At 51.5% G+C, this 12,133-nt stretch overlaps 1 protein-coding gene and 1 long non-coding RNA gene across 3 annotated transcripts; one reads left to right on the top strand and one right to left on the bottom strand.

Moving 5' to 3' along the window:
* The first annotated feature begins 4,716 nt into the window (after positions 1–4,716).
* Positions 4,717–10,016, top strand: LOC122202094 (dual specificity protein phosphatase 13). Of its 2 annotated transcripts, none has more exons than XM_042908286.1 (4): positions 4,717–4,793; positions 6,057–6,230; positions 8,618–8,838; positions 9,560–10,016. In XM_042908286.1, exons 2-4 carry the CDS (start codon positions 6,058–6,060, stop codon positions 9,760–9,762), a joined length of 597 nt encoding a protein of 198 aa, XP_042764220.1. In that variant the 5' UTR covers positions 4,717–4,793; position 6,057; the 3' UTR covers positions 9,763–10,016. The 2 variants fall into 2 exon arrangements, with proteins under 2 accessions (XP_042764220.1, XP_042764219.1); XM_042908285.1 differs by having other exon boundaries at positions 4,722–5,192.
* LOC122202096 lies at positions 9,989–11,740 on the bottom strand. The gene is made up of 2 exons (XR_006194459.1): positions 11,627–11,740; positions 9,989–10,292 (listed from the first exon to the last, which is right to left on the bottom strand). It is a non-coding gene; the product is annotated as an uncharacterized LOC122202096 (long non-coding RNA).
* Between the last annotated feature and the right edge of the window lie 393 nt (positions 11,741–12,133).

Raw genomic sequence — 12,133 nt, 5'->3', positions numbered from 1 at the left:
TCCAGCTCAGCTGGGAGACCACAGGGACGTCTCTTCCTGTGGTGGAGTGGCTGTGCTGGCACCAGCATTGTGAGGGAGCTGCGGTGTCACCTGCCCTTCTTCTCTCACCATGCTGAGGCTGGGTCTGTTTTGTCTGTCCCCAGTAGCCCACCTGCCTCACATTCACATCCCCCTTGAGGGCAATCAGCCAGGGAGCTAAGCCTCCTACCCATGCTGTGCCTTCCCTCATCTCTCCTCAACCCTGACTTGGGCTCTGTGCCTCAGTGCCCACTGGCTCAGAGGGGTTGCCAGCTAGGGGTGGGTGATGGGCCTGGGCTCTCTTGGGAGTTGGAAAAGTGGTAGCTTTCTCCTACCAAGAGCTTCCCAGGATGTGGACTGAATTGCCCTGCCCCCCACTAAAAGCTGTTCTTGTTTCTGAATTGTTAACTGGCACCACTGCCAGGGAGCCATGTAGCAACACTGACCTCTTCCTGATACTTTCAGAAGGATGAGCATCTTGGGGATGGGGATCAGAGCAGGACGGAGAGATAGGTTTAGAGTTTGGGGGTGAGTGTAATGGAAGAAAATTAGGGTTATAGCCGTGGTTGGGATTAGGCCTAGGGCTGAGCTGGGTGGGAAACCACTGTGCGGAGCTCTGTGGGTATGCGGAGCCAAGAGGGAGACAAGAATGGCACGTTCCCATCCTGCTCTCTCCTCTAAACAGGTTCAGGAAACTGGTGGAAAGCAGATCTCTGATTATGCCCAACTGCCCCACTTCCTTGGCTTGGAACCCTTAAATGCCCTGACCTCCAACTTCAGTATCTCTCCATCAGGCGGCTTGGGGGAAATCAGTTGGGCTGCAGCACTGCACACTTCCTTGAGGTGCCACCCACCAGACAGCCTGTGCTACTGGAGTCCCCAGGAGTTGTGCAGTGTGCAGCCTATATGGCCATACACAGCAGACCTAGGGACTCCGAAAGATGAGGGGGCCTTGGGGAAAGGTCATTTCTCTCCATGAGCCCTAGGCCCCAGACCTGCCTTATTTCTCCCAGCACCTGTACCCACTTGACCTTACATAGAGGACTCAAGGCAGAGGCAGGTTTAGATGGCAGTTCTTGCCTCTGCCCTGACAAGTCCCAGCCATTCTGGGACTTGGGTTGCCTGCCTATAACATGGAGCTCATCTCTTCCCCAGAGCTCGTCATTACTCCCTGCCGCAGGGCTGTGCCACTTTGCTGCCCTGGCACTGGTCCTGTTGGTGCTGCTGGAGGCTCTGGCCCAGGTGGATTCCAAGAAGATGGTAAGAACCCAGTGCGGAGTCCGCCCTAGAGCCTGCTACTCCATCTGCTTCCTCCCGCTGCCTGCACTCCCTGCCAGCCACTGTCTTCAGTCCCTGCAGGTGGGAATAGTCTGCCTTCTCAGCCAATCCTGAGGCTCCTTAGGCAGGGGCTCCAAGTTTCCTGGGGTGGGAGGATGGGAGGAGAGCGGGAGGGGACTCTAAGTGTTCATGATTGCCCTTAGCCATAGCTGCCTCCACCAGCTCTCCCCAGGGCTCAAGGGACCCCAGCAGGGGCTGAGCCCTAGCTCCCTGGAGTTCGGACTTCAGAGTCACCCTGTAGGTGTGGCAGCAGGTGTGCATATGTCTCTGTGTGTGTCTGTCATCTGGGAGTGTGTGTGGAGGAGTCCTGAAGTATATATGAGAAGGGTATCTGGAGAGCAGGAAGGACTCTTAACAGGCCTAAATCCAAGGTCCTTAACTGACCACAGTGGCCTTGGAAGGACCTAAAACACCATCTTGCTGACCTCAAGGGACAGTGAGACCTGGGTTAGGAATACTTTCTGGAGGAAAGAGGAGCCTGGCAGAGGGCAGAGTGGCTTCTGGACACACAGCCTCTGATGGCAGGCCAGCGCAGGTCTAAAGGCCTGCTCTGAACCCCACTTACAGCTTTGTTAAGTGTACCCACACTTCCCTCAGCCTGGGTCTTCTAGATCTTAATCCTGGGCCAGTCCTATAATCCTCAGCTCCCAACTAAGCACCCCTGGACCTGAGTTCTGATGTTGACATCACTGCCAGTTTGTGTCTGGTTTTGGCTAGTCTCTTTTCTGTCCTCCTCCATGCAAGATCCTTCTAGCTCTAACCTTCTTTCCATCCTTCATACCACCCTCGAAGGCCAAGGGAGCTTTTAAAATGGCTTATTGGATCTTCTTTCTCCCTGCTCCACATATGCATACACACCATAGCAGACCCCTGCGAGCTGCCTCCACTCCCAGCAAGGCCAGATGCCTGGCTGGGCTTGGCACTGACCATGCCAGGGACCCAGTGGGTGAGTTGGGAGTGTCAGGGGGAGGCCAGAAGAGGGGAGCAGCACATCATGCTTTATAATTAAACTCAAATCAAAAAATAGAAACAGCATCAAGTGTGCGGAGACAGGCAGCTGGAAGCCGGCAGCACAAAGTGGCCGTCAGAGAAGACCACAGCCTGGGCCAGATATCCCCACAGGTGGGTGAGTGCCCCTATTTCAGGGGGGCCACAGAGCATGCTGAGTCATGAGGGTCAGGGCACCTGTGTCTATGTGTGTTGTGGAGGGACTGGGTTAGATTGGAGGACAGAGTGGGCACAGACAAGAGCAGAATAGTCAGAAAGATGTGGGCTCGAATCCTGGATCCCATGCTTACTGGCCGCGTGACCTTGAACACATCGCTTAATCTCTCTGAGCCTCAGTTTCCTCATCTGTAAAATGGGGATGATAACGTTATCTGCTTTATAAGGGTACCGTGATGATCCAATGAGAAAATGTAAGCATTTAGCTCTGTCTGGTACACAGTCCATCCTTAGTAGGTGGTGAATATAATAACAATTATTGCTGGACAGAGAAAAAAAACCTTAAGAGACACAAAGAAACAGAGACTAAGCCTCACTGTCCTGGGGGAGGTTACCCTCTACCCAGGATATGGCTGAGGCTTGAAAGGGTAAGAGTAATAATAGTAGTAATGATAGTAAGATGCACCATTCTGGAGGCATCTACCATAAGGCAGACCCTTTGGGAGGTGCCTTACATTTAGTATTTCATGAAATTCTCACAGCAGCCCCATGAAAAAACTGGCTCGAAGAAGACCATACAAACACCTGACCTGAGAACTGCCCAGATCTGTCCTCCTCCAGGGCCTGCGTGCTGAGTGCAGAGCCCCACTGGCAGCTCATGCTGGCTGCCTGCCTGCCACCCTCCCCGAGGCTTCCTTTACCAGACTCCTCATTCGTCTTGCCCTGAGATCTCTGGCCTCAACTCTCCTGTGGCCACAGTCCCATCTGGTCTGCTTGGGGAGGAGGAGGGGGAAGCAGAGAGCCTGGGGAGGAGGGAAGGCCAGGGGGACGTCTGGAGCTTCAGCTGAGGAGGTGGATGGCAAGAGCTGCCCCCCGCCCCAAGGAGGCCTGTGCCTTGGCCTGCCAGCAGGCAGAGTGGTGTGTCGGGGGCTGTGGAGGAGCATGAGCTCCTACGAGAGGCTGGGGAGAGCAGCATAGACAGGAGGAGGGACACACACAAAGACAGAAAACAAATACCTAAACTTGTCAACAGCGGCAGCACAAGAGCAGAGAAACCACTGCCCACAGAGGCAGGTATTCAGCTTAGGGAGAAGACACAAGAAGGAGGCAGAATGAGGGCCAGAGTGAATGAGGAGAAGAGCCAGGCCTGACCTGTCCCTACTAAATGTTGGGCGCATGCTTCACTCTGTGGTGGCCAAGGAGATGTGGGAGGAGGAGTCAGTCCAGGTCCGGGGGCAGCAGAAACCAGAGGAGCTGCTGTAGCCACTGACTTCCCTTCCTTGGATGTGCCTGGAGCTTGAAGGATGAGTTCTTGCGCAGGGGGCTGGACCCCCAGTAGGATAAAGTGGACAAATGTGGGGTACATCTGTGAGCATCAGGTATGAGAACCTAGGTGGGACCAGACAAGGAGTACCCCAAAGTCCAAGGAAAAGGCCCCCATTCTCCAGACTTGGGTCTAAGGCCCCTAGGAGATTGAAACATGGGCTGTGGCCTAACAGCCCCCAATTCCTGATCCCTCTGCTGGTTCCTCCTCTTCCCAGGAGCCCCCTTGGGACCAGCTCTGTGTCAGCCAGAGCCTGGCTGCTTGCTCCCTGGCACAGCTGGACTGCGATGCACCCAATGGCCACAGGGTGGCGGAAGTACCCCACGCCAAGCTCAGAGGCCAGTGTGGGTCTGCCAGGCTTCCCAGAGCTCCATCTCCTGCAGCTCCAGCTGCTGGCGGCAGACCAGTGTGGCTGTTGGACAACCCTGGGGCCTGGGGCTTTCTCCACCCCAACACACTATGCCACTCCCTACCCTGTAGCTACCGCAAACCCAGCCACTGCTCTCATTCTCAGGTCACACCCCCAGGGAATCCTAAAGTCAGGCAAGGCCAGGATTTTAAACATTAGACAGACCATCGGCCAGACAGGAGCAAAGACTTGCTGGAGGCCACCAAATGAGTTATGGCCATGCTGTCCTCCCTCCCTCCAAAGTTCTCTTTCCAGCACTTCAGGTAGCTTCCATTGGACATGGGAAGCTCAGGGCCAAAAGCCTTTCATCCCAAAGAGATGCCAAGCAGAGAGGGTTTGAAAGGACTGTGCTTCAGTCTACAGCAGCCTAGATCTGCTCTCAGACCCCACCCCCACAGGCTCCAAGGGAAGGACCTGGAATTCTAGCCGCTTCACAGCGTTTGTGTTCTGGGCGGAACCTGCCCCAGCCCAGTTCCGCTCATGTGCTGAGTCCTGTCCCTGTACCCACTCCCCCATTCCTGGCCCCAGACCATGCCCTAGGTAGGTGGCAGGCCATTCAGCCTGCCCTGAGAGGTCACAGTGGGGGATGAAGGGGAAAGCTGGGTCTTCACTTCCACCCTGCCCACTGGCTACGCGCTGGGTGAGCTTGGCCAAGCCAGTGGCCTCCTGGGTGCCCATTTCTCTTCCTGGTCCTGGAACTGCCTACCAAAGAGAAAAGATGTTCTTCCCAGTTTGTACCTTCCCTAGTTACTGGTTGAGGGGGCCAGGGACAATTAGCCAAGATAGGCACTCCTTCCCAGCACAGCACCAGACCCAGGTTCTGGTGCCACAGATAACCCAGCTCTGCAGGGTCCCGGACACCCTCAGCCAGATGACTCCTGACACAACTCACCCTCCCTGGGTGAGGCCTGATCTTCAGCACTGGCCTGAATCATGGGGGTAAGGAGGAAAATCCCAGGGCCTATAGGCAGATGTGTGACCCCAACACTAGGCTCTCATGTAGAGACAGACGGATTAGTAGTGACCATTCTCTGGAGTCCCCAATGATGGCAAGTGGAAGGCTTAGAGACAGAACTGAAGGAACACAACTGGATGGAAAACCCAGCCTTGCTACTTACCACCCATATGGCTTTGGGCATCACTTAAAAATTCTCTCTGACCTTCAGCTTCCTCCTATGTAAAATAGGGAACTACCCCAAGTGAGGCCTCAGGCCTATAAAAGCATCAGTTTACTTAGCACAGAAATACCAACAAATGTCAGTTCATGGCCCAGGCCCCCTTATTCCTGAGATGGGCTCTGCCCTTCAAGCACCTGAAACTGGGAGGGAATGGGGACCTGGGGAAGTAGCAGAGGAGGGAGCTTGAGATGAGCTGCCAGGATGTGGGGGCCTCCGTAGGTGCCCTCTGAGAGCCATAGTCATCTGAAGTCCTCATCCCTATAAAGTCCCAAGTACCTGTGACTTAAGGGACAGGGTCTTCACTGACTAGTTGCTACAAACAGGGAACTCCGAGGGCCTTGTCTCGGAAGCCAAAGCTTCCACCATCAGGGACCTCTGGAAAGTGCAGGAGAGAGCTTCTCAGCTTCACAGGGGTGACAAGGGATTGATTCCCTTGTTCCCTGGGGAAAGGGTCTAGGCCTCAGCCCCACCTGAGCTGATTAATAACCTCATCCAAAATAACTGAGGCCCTTTTTGCAGCATCCCAGTGGCACCTGGGCACTGCACCATGCCTGGGCCTTTCCATCAGCTTGACCCACAGGTAGGGATCCTGCCCCCAACCACCACAGTGTCCACTGTGTTTCAGAATGAACTCGCTGCAGAAGCAGGACCTCCGGAGGCCCAAGATCCATGGGGCAGTCCGGGTGTCCCCCTACCAGCCACCCACACTGGCCTCCCTACAGCGCTTGCTGTGGGTCCGTCGGGCTGCCATGCTGAGCCACATCAATGAGGTCTGGCCCAACCTCTTCCTAGGAGATGCGTAAGTACTACCACGGTGGGAGGTAGAGGGGACAGAAGGAGAGCCTCTCCCAGAGTCCTCCAGGGGCAGAGGTGGCACCCTCTTTGCCTCCCACCATTTCTTTCCACATGTTCCTTTCCTTCTGTATTACTATTAATTTTAGCTGTGGAAACAGAATACACATAAGAAAAGTGCATAGAGGGGCTCATTCAGTTGAGTGTCCGACTCGATTTCAGCTCAGATCACGATCTCAGAGTCTTGGGATCGAGCCCTATATCTGGCTCTGCTCTCTCTCTCCTTCTGCCCCCTCCCCCACTCACACACATGCACTCTCTCTCTCCCCCTCTAAAATTAAAAAAAAAAAGAGAGAGAGAGAGAAAAGAAAAAGAAAAAAAGAAAAGAAAAAAGAAAAAAAGAGAAGTGTATAGAGCACATATGAACCATTTAGCCATCCAGGACAAGAAATAGGACATTACTTATGCCCTAGAAGTCCCAGTCATCATAATCCCTTTCCTTGTAGATAACTACTAAGTATTGAAATAATTATTTCCTTGCTTTTCTTTATGGTTTTAACACCTATATACCTGACAATGTAGTTAGTTTTGCTTGTCTTTTAAAGTCATATGAATGGAATCCTATTGTGGATTCTTTGTGCCTGGCATCCTTTGCTCGGTGTTGTAAAATTCACTTGCATTATATGCAGCTGAAGCTCAGTCATTTTTCATTGCTGCATACTATTTGTTTGTATGACTATCCCATAGTTCATCCATTCTATTGTACGTGGGCATTTGAGTTGTTTTCACTTTCTGGCTATTATGAACAGTGATCCTAGGAACAGTCTAGTGCATGGTTCCTGGGAATACACACACCAAGTTTCTATAGGGTGTATATGTATAAAGAAAGTAGAATTGTGAGTCATTTCCCCAAAAGTTTTCCTAAAATTTGGAATATATGGATGAATATACGTGGATTTCAGACATTTTCCTTAATATTTAGAAAATATGGTTCAATATCTTATAAATAATATGGCAAATATGCTTTCCCTGCACCAGATAACCAGTTATAAAATCCTTGTTGACTTTTTAAAAATACACACACATGGGGCATGTAGGTGGCTCAGTCGGTTAAGCATCCTACTTGCTCAGGTCATGATCTCGCAGACTGTGATTTCAAGCCCCGCATCGGGCTCTGTGCTGAGTGCTCAGAGCCTGGAGCCTGCTTCAGATTCTGTGTCTCCCTCTCTCTGCCCCTCCTCCGCTTGTGCTCTGTCTCTCTCTCTCTCTCTCAAAAATAAATAAACATTAAAAATAAAAATATACAGACATAAACGCTTTGTCACATTTTTTTTTTTTACAGAAATGATACCTCTTTCTAGTCCCATTTTGTAATCTCCTTTATGTAGAAAGATTTTTTTTAAAGCTTTTTGAATGGAACCACACATCCTTTGAAAACGTTTTTAAACAAAGTTCTGTACCCTGCATTCTTTTTAAGTTTATTTATTTATTTGAGAAAGACACAGACAGTGCTAGTGAGGGAAGAGCAGAGACACAGGGAGAGAGAGAGAATCCTAAGCAAGCTCTGAGCTGCCAGGGAAGAGCCCAATGTGGGGCCAGAACTCGCAAAACTGTGAGATCATGACCTGAGCTGAAACCAAGAGTCAGACGCTTAACTGACTGAGCCATCCAGGTGCCCCAATGTAACCTGCATTTTTCACAGATGCTCAATATAGCACAAACACCTTTCCTTGTTTACCTGCAACAATCTACAACATTTTAGTGGTTGCATAGTATTTCATTTAGATATACTAAGTCTCCTATTACAAGATAGTGATTTTTTCCAATTTTTCACTATCTTGAATATCATTAGGTCCAATTTATATATGTCTGTGGGCACATTTTGGGTTTTTTTCAAGTTCCTAGAAGGGGACTTGCTGAGGCAAAGGATGTATATATTATGCATATATTTTTAAATTTTTTTTTGTTTATTATTTTTGAGAGAGAGAGAGAGAGACTGAGAGCAAGCAGGGAAGGGGCAGAGAGAGAGGGAGACACAGAATCGGAAGCAGGCTCCAGACTCTGAGCGCTCAGGACAGAGCCCGATGCAGAGCTCGAACTCACAGACCGCGAGATCATGACCTGAGCTGTAGTCGGCCGCCCAACCAACTGAGGCACCCAGGTGCCCCAATATATTATGCATATTTTTAAGGCTTCTGATGCATGTGGCCAAACTGCCCTCTAGAAAAGTTGGGCTGCATGAAACAGTCTTGATCATCTGGGCCTGTTCACTGTTTCCAGTCTCACACTTGGAGGAGGGGTGGCAGAGGAGGGAAGGGGACAAGTTCCAGCCCAGCCAGAGGTGACCCAATGAGACCTGCCCCACCTCTCAACGTCCCCATGCCCTCCTTGCAGGTATGCAGCCCGGGACAAGAACAAGCTGACCCAGCTGGGCATCACCCATGTCGTGAATGTTGCTGCGGGCAAGTTTCAAGTGGACACAGGTGCCAAGTTTTACCGCGGAATGCCCTTGGAGTACTATGGCATTGAGGCTGATGACAACCCCTTCTTCGACCTCAGTGTCTACTTTCTGCCTGTTGCTCGATACATCCGGACTGCCCTCAGTGTTCCTAAAGGTGAACTGCTGGGGAAGACACTGGGGTGGAGGTGGGGGTAGGGATGGTGGTGAGGGGATGGGATCTGGGGCACTTTTCCCAGTAGCACTGGTGGGTGGGGTGTCCAGAGCTACAAACATCTTCAACAACCCTCCCACCCCATGGAGCAAATAGCTACTACCATTTAGTGAGTGTCCCCTTCAGGGGACCAACAATCACAGACATAGCTAAGGTCTGATGTGGTTCAGGGTAACCATCCCTCAGTAAGAGGTCTGGCGTTGGGCAGAAGGTACACAACCTAGCAAAGGCTAAACAGACCCCTCTAAGATGAGGCCTTGGCATAGGGCTGCAAGGATAGAGGAGAGGGCAGAACTAAGGGGGTAAGGGACACTCCCTCTAATCAACCACAAATCCAGGGGACTCCAGGAATACTGTCCCCTCTCCCACCCTTTACAACAGGATGGCAGAGTTGGAAAGGATGCCAGAAGAAGCACCTTGGACCTGGAGAAGGGAATCCCAGCTGTTAACCTTAGCTGGGCCACTAACTTGCTCCGTGACCTTAAGCCAGTCCCTTTCCCTCTCTGGGCCTCAGCTGCCCCATCTGACTGTAAGAACATTGTCAGTATTCCAGGGTGCTGTGATAGGTGGGCTGAAGGATGGCCAGAAGCATCTCCAATTCCCGCTGGGGTGGGTGGTCAGTGTGAGGGCAGGTAGCTGACGCTAGGTTGGGTCTTTCCAACAGGCCGTGTGCTGGTACACTGTGCTATGGGGGTGAGCCGCTCTGCTACAGTTGTCCTGGCCTTCCTCATGATCTGCGAGAACATGACGCTGGTGGAGGCCATCCAGACGGTGCAGGCCCACCGTGATATCTGCCCCAACTCGGGCTTCCTCCAGCAGCTCCAGGTTCTGGACAACCGACTGGGGCGGGAGACGGGGCAGCTCTGACTTGGTGAGCAGCCAGAAGCCCTGACCTTCTGGCCAGCATGGCCCAACCCAACCAGCCTGGCCCTGGGGACAGCAGCCTCTGCTGTTTCCAGTGACCTTGAGGTATAAATAGCAAGTGGGGGCTTAGCTGAGGCAGAAGCAGGGAGAATTGAGTGGTGACCTTTAGCAGGTGGATTTCCCTGACCCAATCCAAAGATTCTTTATACAAAAGAGAGTTCAGTCTGTCTCTATAATAAAATGTTCATCATAATAAAGACAGGAGATCTTCTGGTGGTTTGTGGGGGTGGTGGCTTACTTTCAGGATGGCCACGAGAGTCCAGAAGGCTTGCCAGCTCTGAGTCAGCATGTTGGCAGCCTACAGAGAGAGTCTGAGTCCATGTTGAGTCTTCGTGAAGAAAGAGGGCACATGAGGATCAATTAGTAGTATCTGCCTTGGGTACAAAAGGGAGGAGTGGGAGTACGAGCGCTGAGAATTAGCTGGCCTTTCCTCATCTTGTCCTCCTCATATCATCACCCAAGAGCGAGGTTGTCTGAATAAAGACCAAGGTTCAGTCCGTCACCATCCTCCTCCATGCCCACCCCATCAAAAAGCGATCATCAAAACTTGCTGTACATGGGGCGCCTGGGTGGCGCAGTCGGTTAAGCGTCCGACTTCAGCCAGGTCACGATCTCGCGGTCCGTGAGTTCGAGCCCCGCGTCAGGCTCTGGGCTGATGGCTCGGAGCCTGGAGCCTGTTTCGGATTCTGTGTCTCCCTCTCTCTCTGCCCCTCCCCCGTTCATGCTCTGTCTCTCTCTGTCCCAAAAATAAATTAAAAACGTTGAAAAAAAAATTAAAAAAAAAAAAAAAAAACTTGCTGTACAAATAACATCTCTTGAATCTTTTCACTTATGCGTACTTTCAAAAGGACAGACTAAAACAAGCACCAACTGAGAGAAGAGGGTCTAGGGAAGAGACAGCCCAAGAGTCCTGGGTGAAGGATGGTTTTATGAAGCAGCAAAACATTTAGTTCCAAGATTCTTCGTTTTGTGCCCTAATAGCACAACACGAAAAGCCCCAGGTTCCTCAACTGGAGCAAAGTGTCACGGGCTGCTCTCCTCCCACCTCTCAGGCTGCTCCTATTTAGCCCTTGTCTCTTCCAGCTGACCCTTAAGCCTCAAGGTTTCTCATGGTTCTGGCTACTGCCTCTTCTCTTCCTCACAGTTCTCACTCTGCTGGGGGGGGTCCCTTTGCCCCCACCCCCAGCCTCAGTTCACATCTCTAGGCTGATGACTACTCTGAGTCAGCCCGGTTTGCTCTCCTGAGCTTCAAACCTCTGTATCCCACTGCCCACCTCTATTTGAATGCTGCACTTGAATTTCAAACTCAGCTGAGCTTTTCCGCAGCCTCACCCCACCAGCTGAACTCTTCCTAGTTCTTCATTTTCGTGAAGAGTTCTGACAGCCACCATTGCTCAAGTCAGTGATGGGTATCATGTCCCCTCCTGCAATTAGCCTATTGATTCTACTTCCTCAATACCTTTGGGACCCGCTCACTTAGCTTCATCTTTGTTGTGAGGATCCAAGTTCAAGCCACCCTCACCTCTCACTGGATCCTTGCAGCAGCCTACTATTGGTCTCTCTGCCTCAAGCCCTGCCCCTCCAACCTCCATACACAATCTTACTAAAATGGAAATCTGATCACATTGCCACTCTGCTTACAACCCCCTAAGTACAAACACCTTGACAAAGTATAAAGATGCTTCATTATCTGAGAACCTTCTTGTATCTCTAGCCTTATCTCTTGTAATTCTGTTTCTATACACACTGTGTAATTAAGAAATGGTAGATCCACTTGCAGTTTCCAGAATGCACCACATTCTCTTACCTCTGGCACTTTGAAACATCCTTCAGGTTGTACCACCTGAGTGTACCACCCTCCCCCACTTTCACTGGGGTCTCTATGAGGTCTCAGTTTAGCAGTTACTTTTGGGAAACCCTCCTGGACCCTCCAAACCTGAGAGAAGTGCTCCTCTTCGAACCACCAAAATGTCCACCCACCTTCTGTGACATCACCTGTCACTCTGAATCATAATTTACTGGTGCCTTATCATTCTCTTCCAACTGGCTGTTTCTGACCAGGCTTCTTCCCATGGTCTCAAAGCTCCCATGGCTCCCACACCCTGGTTATGACCCTGCCCTCAGGCATAGCTCTGTGCTTGCGTGGACCACAACTACAGGTTGGCACCGCTGGCACCAGGTCTTCTCTATGGAGGTCACCAGGGGGAGTGGGTCCCAGCCAGCCCCAGGAGCAGGCCTGCCTCCAGAGGGTACCTTTGCTTCCCCCAGCTCTGCCCGCATGCTCACCACTTGGGCACCCTGACACCTTCTTCCC

This window comes from Panthera leo, chromosome D2, assembly GCF_018350215.1.
Source record: "Panthera leo isolate Ple1 chromosome D2, P.leo_Ple1_pat1.1, whole genome shotgun sequence".
Lineage (NCBI taxonomy): Eukaryota > Metazoa > Chordata > Mammalia > Carnivora > Felidae > Panthera > Panthera leo.
Note: the sequence above shows the minus strand (reverse complement) of the source record. Positions and strands in the feature narration are given on the sequence as shown.

Excerpts from the sequence above, each read along its gene's own strand:
- LOC122202094 (XM_042908285.1), top strand. The coding sequence starts at position 4,840 with ATGAAGGGGAAAGCTGGGTCTTCACTTCCACCCTGCCCACTGGCTACG. Across the intron at positions 5,193-6,056 it reads CACTGGCCTGAATCATGGGG|AATGAACTCGCTGCAGAAGC; the intron begins GTAAGGAGGAAA and ends ACTGTGTTTCAG. Across the intron at positions 8,839-9,559 it reads TGCCCTCAGTGTTCCTAAAG|GCCGTGTGCTGGTACACTGT; the intron begins GTGAACTGCTGG and ends TCTTTCCAACAG.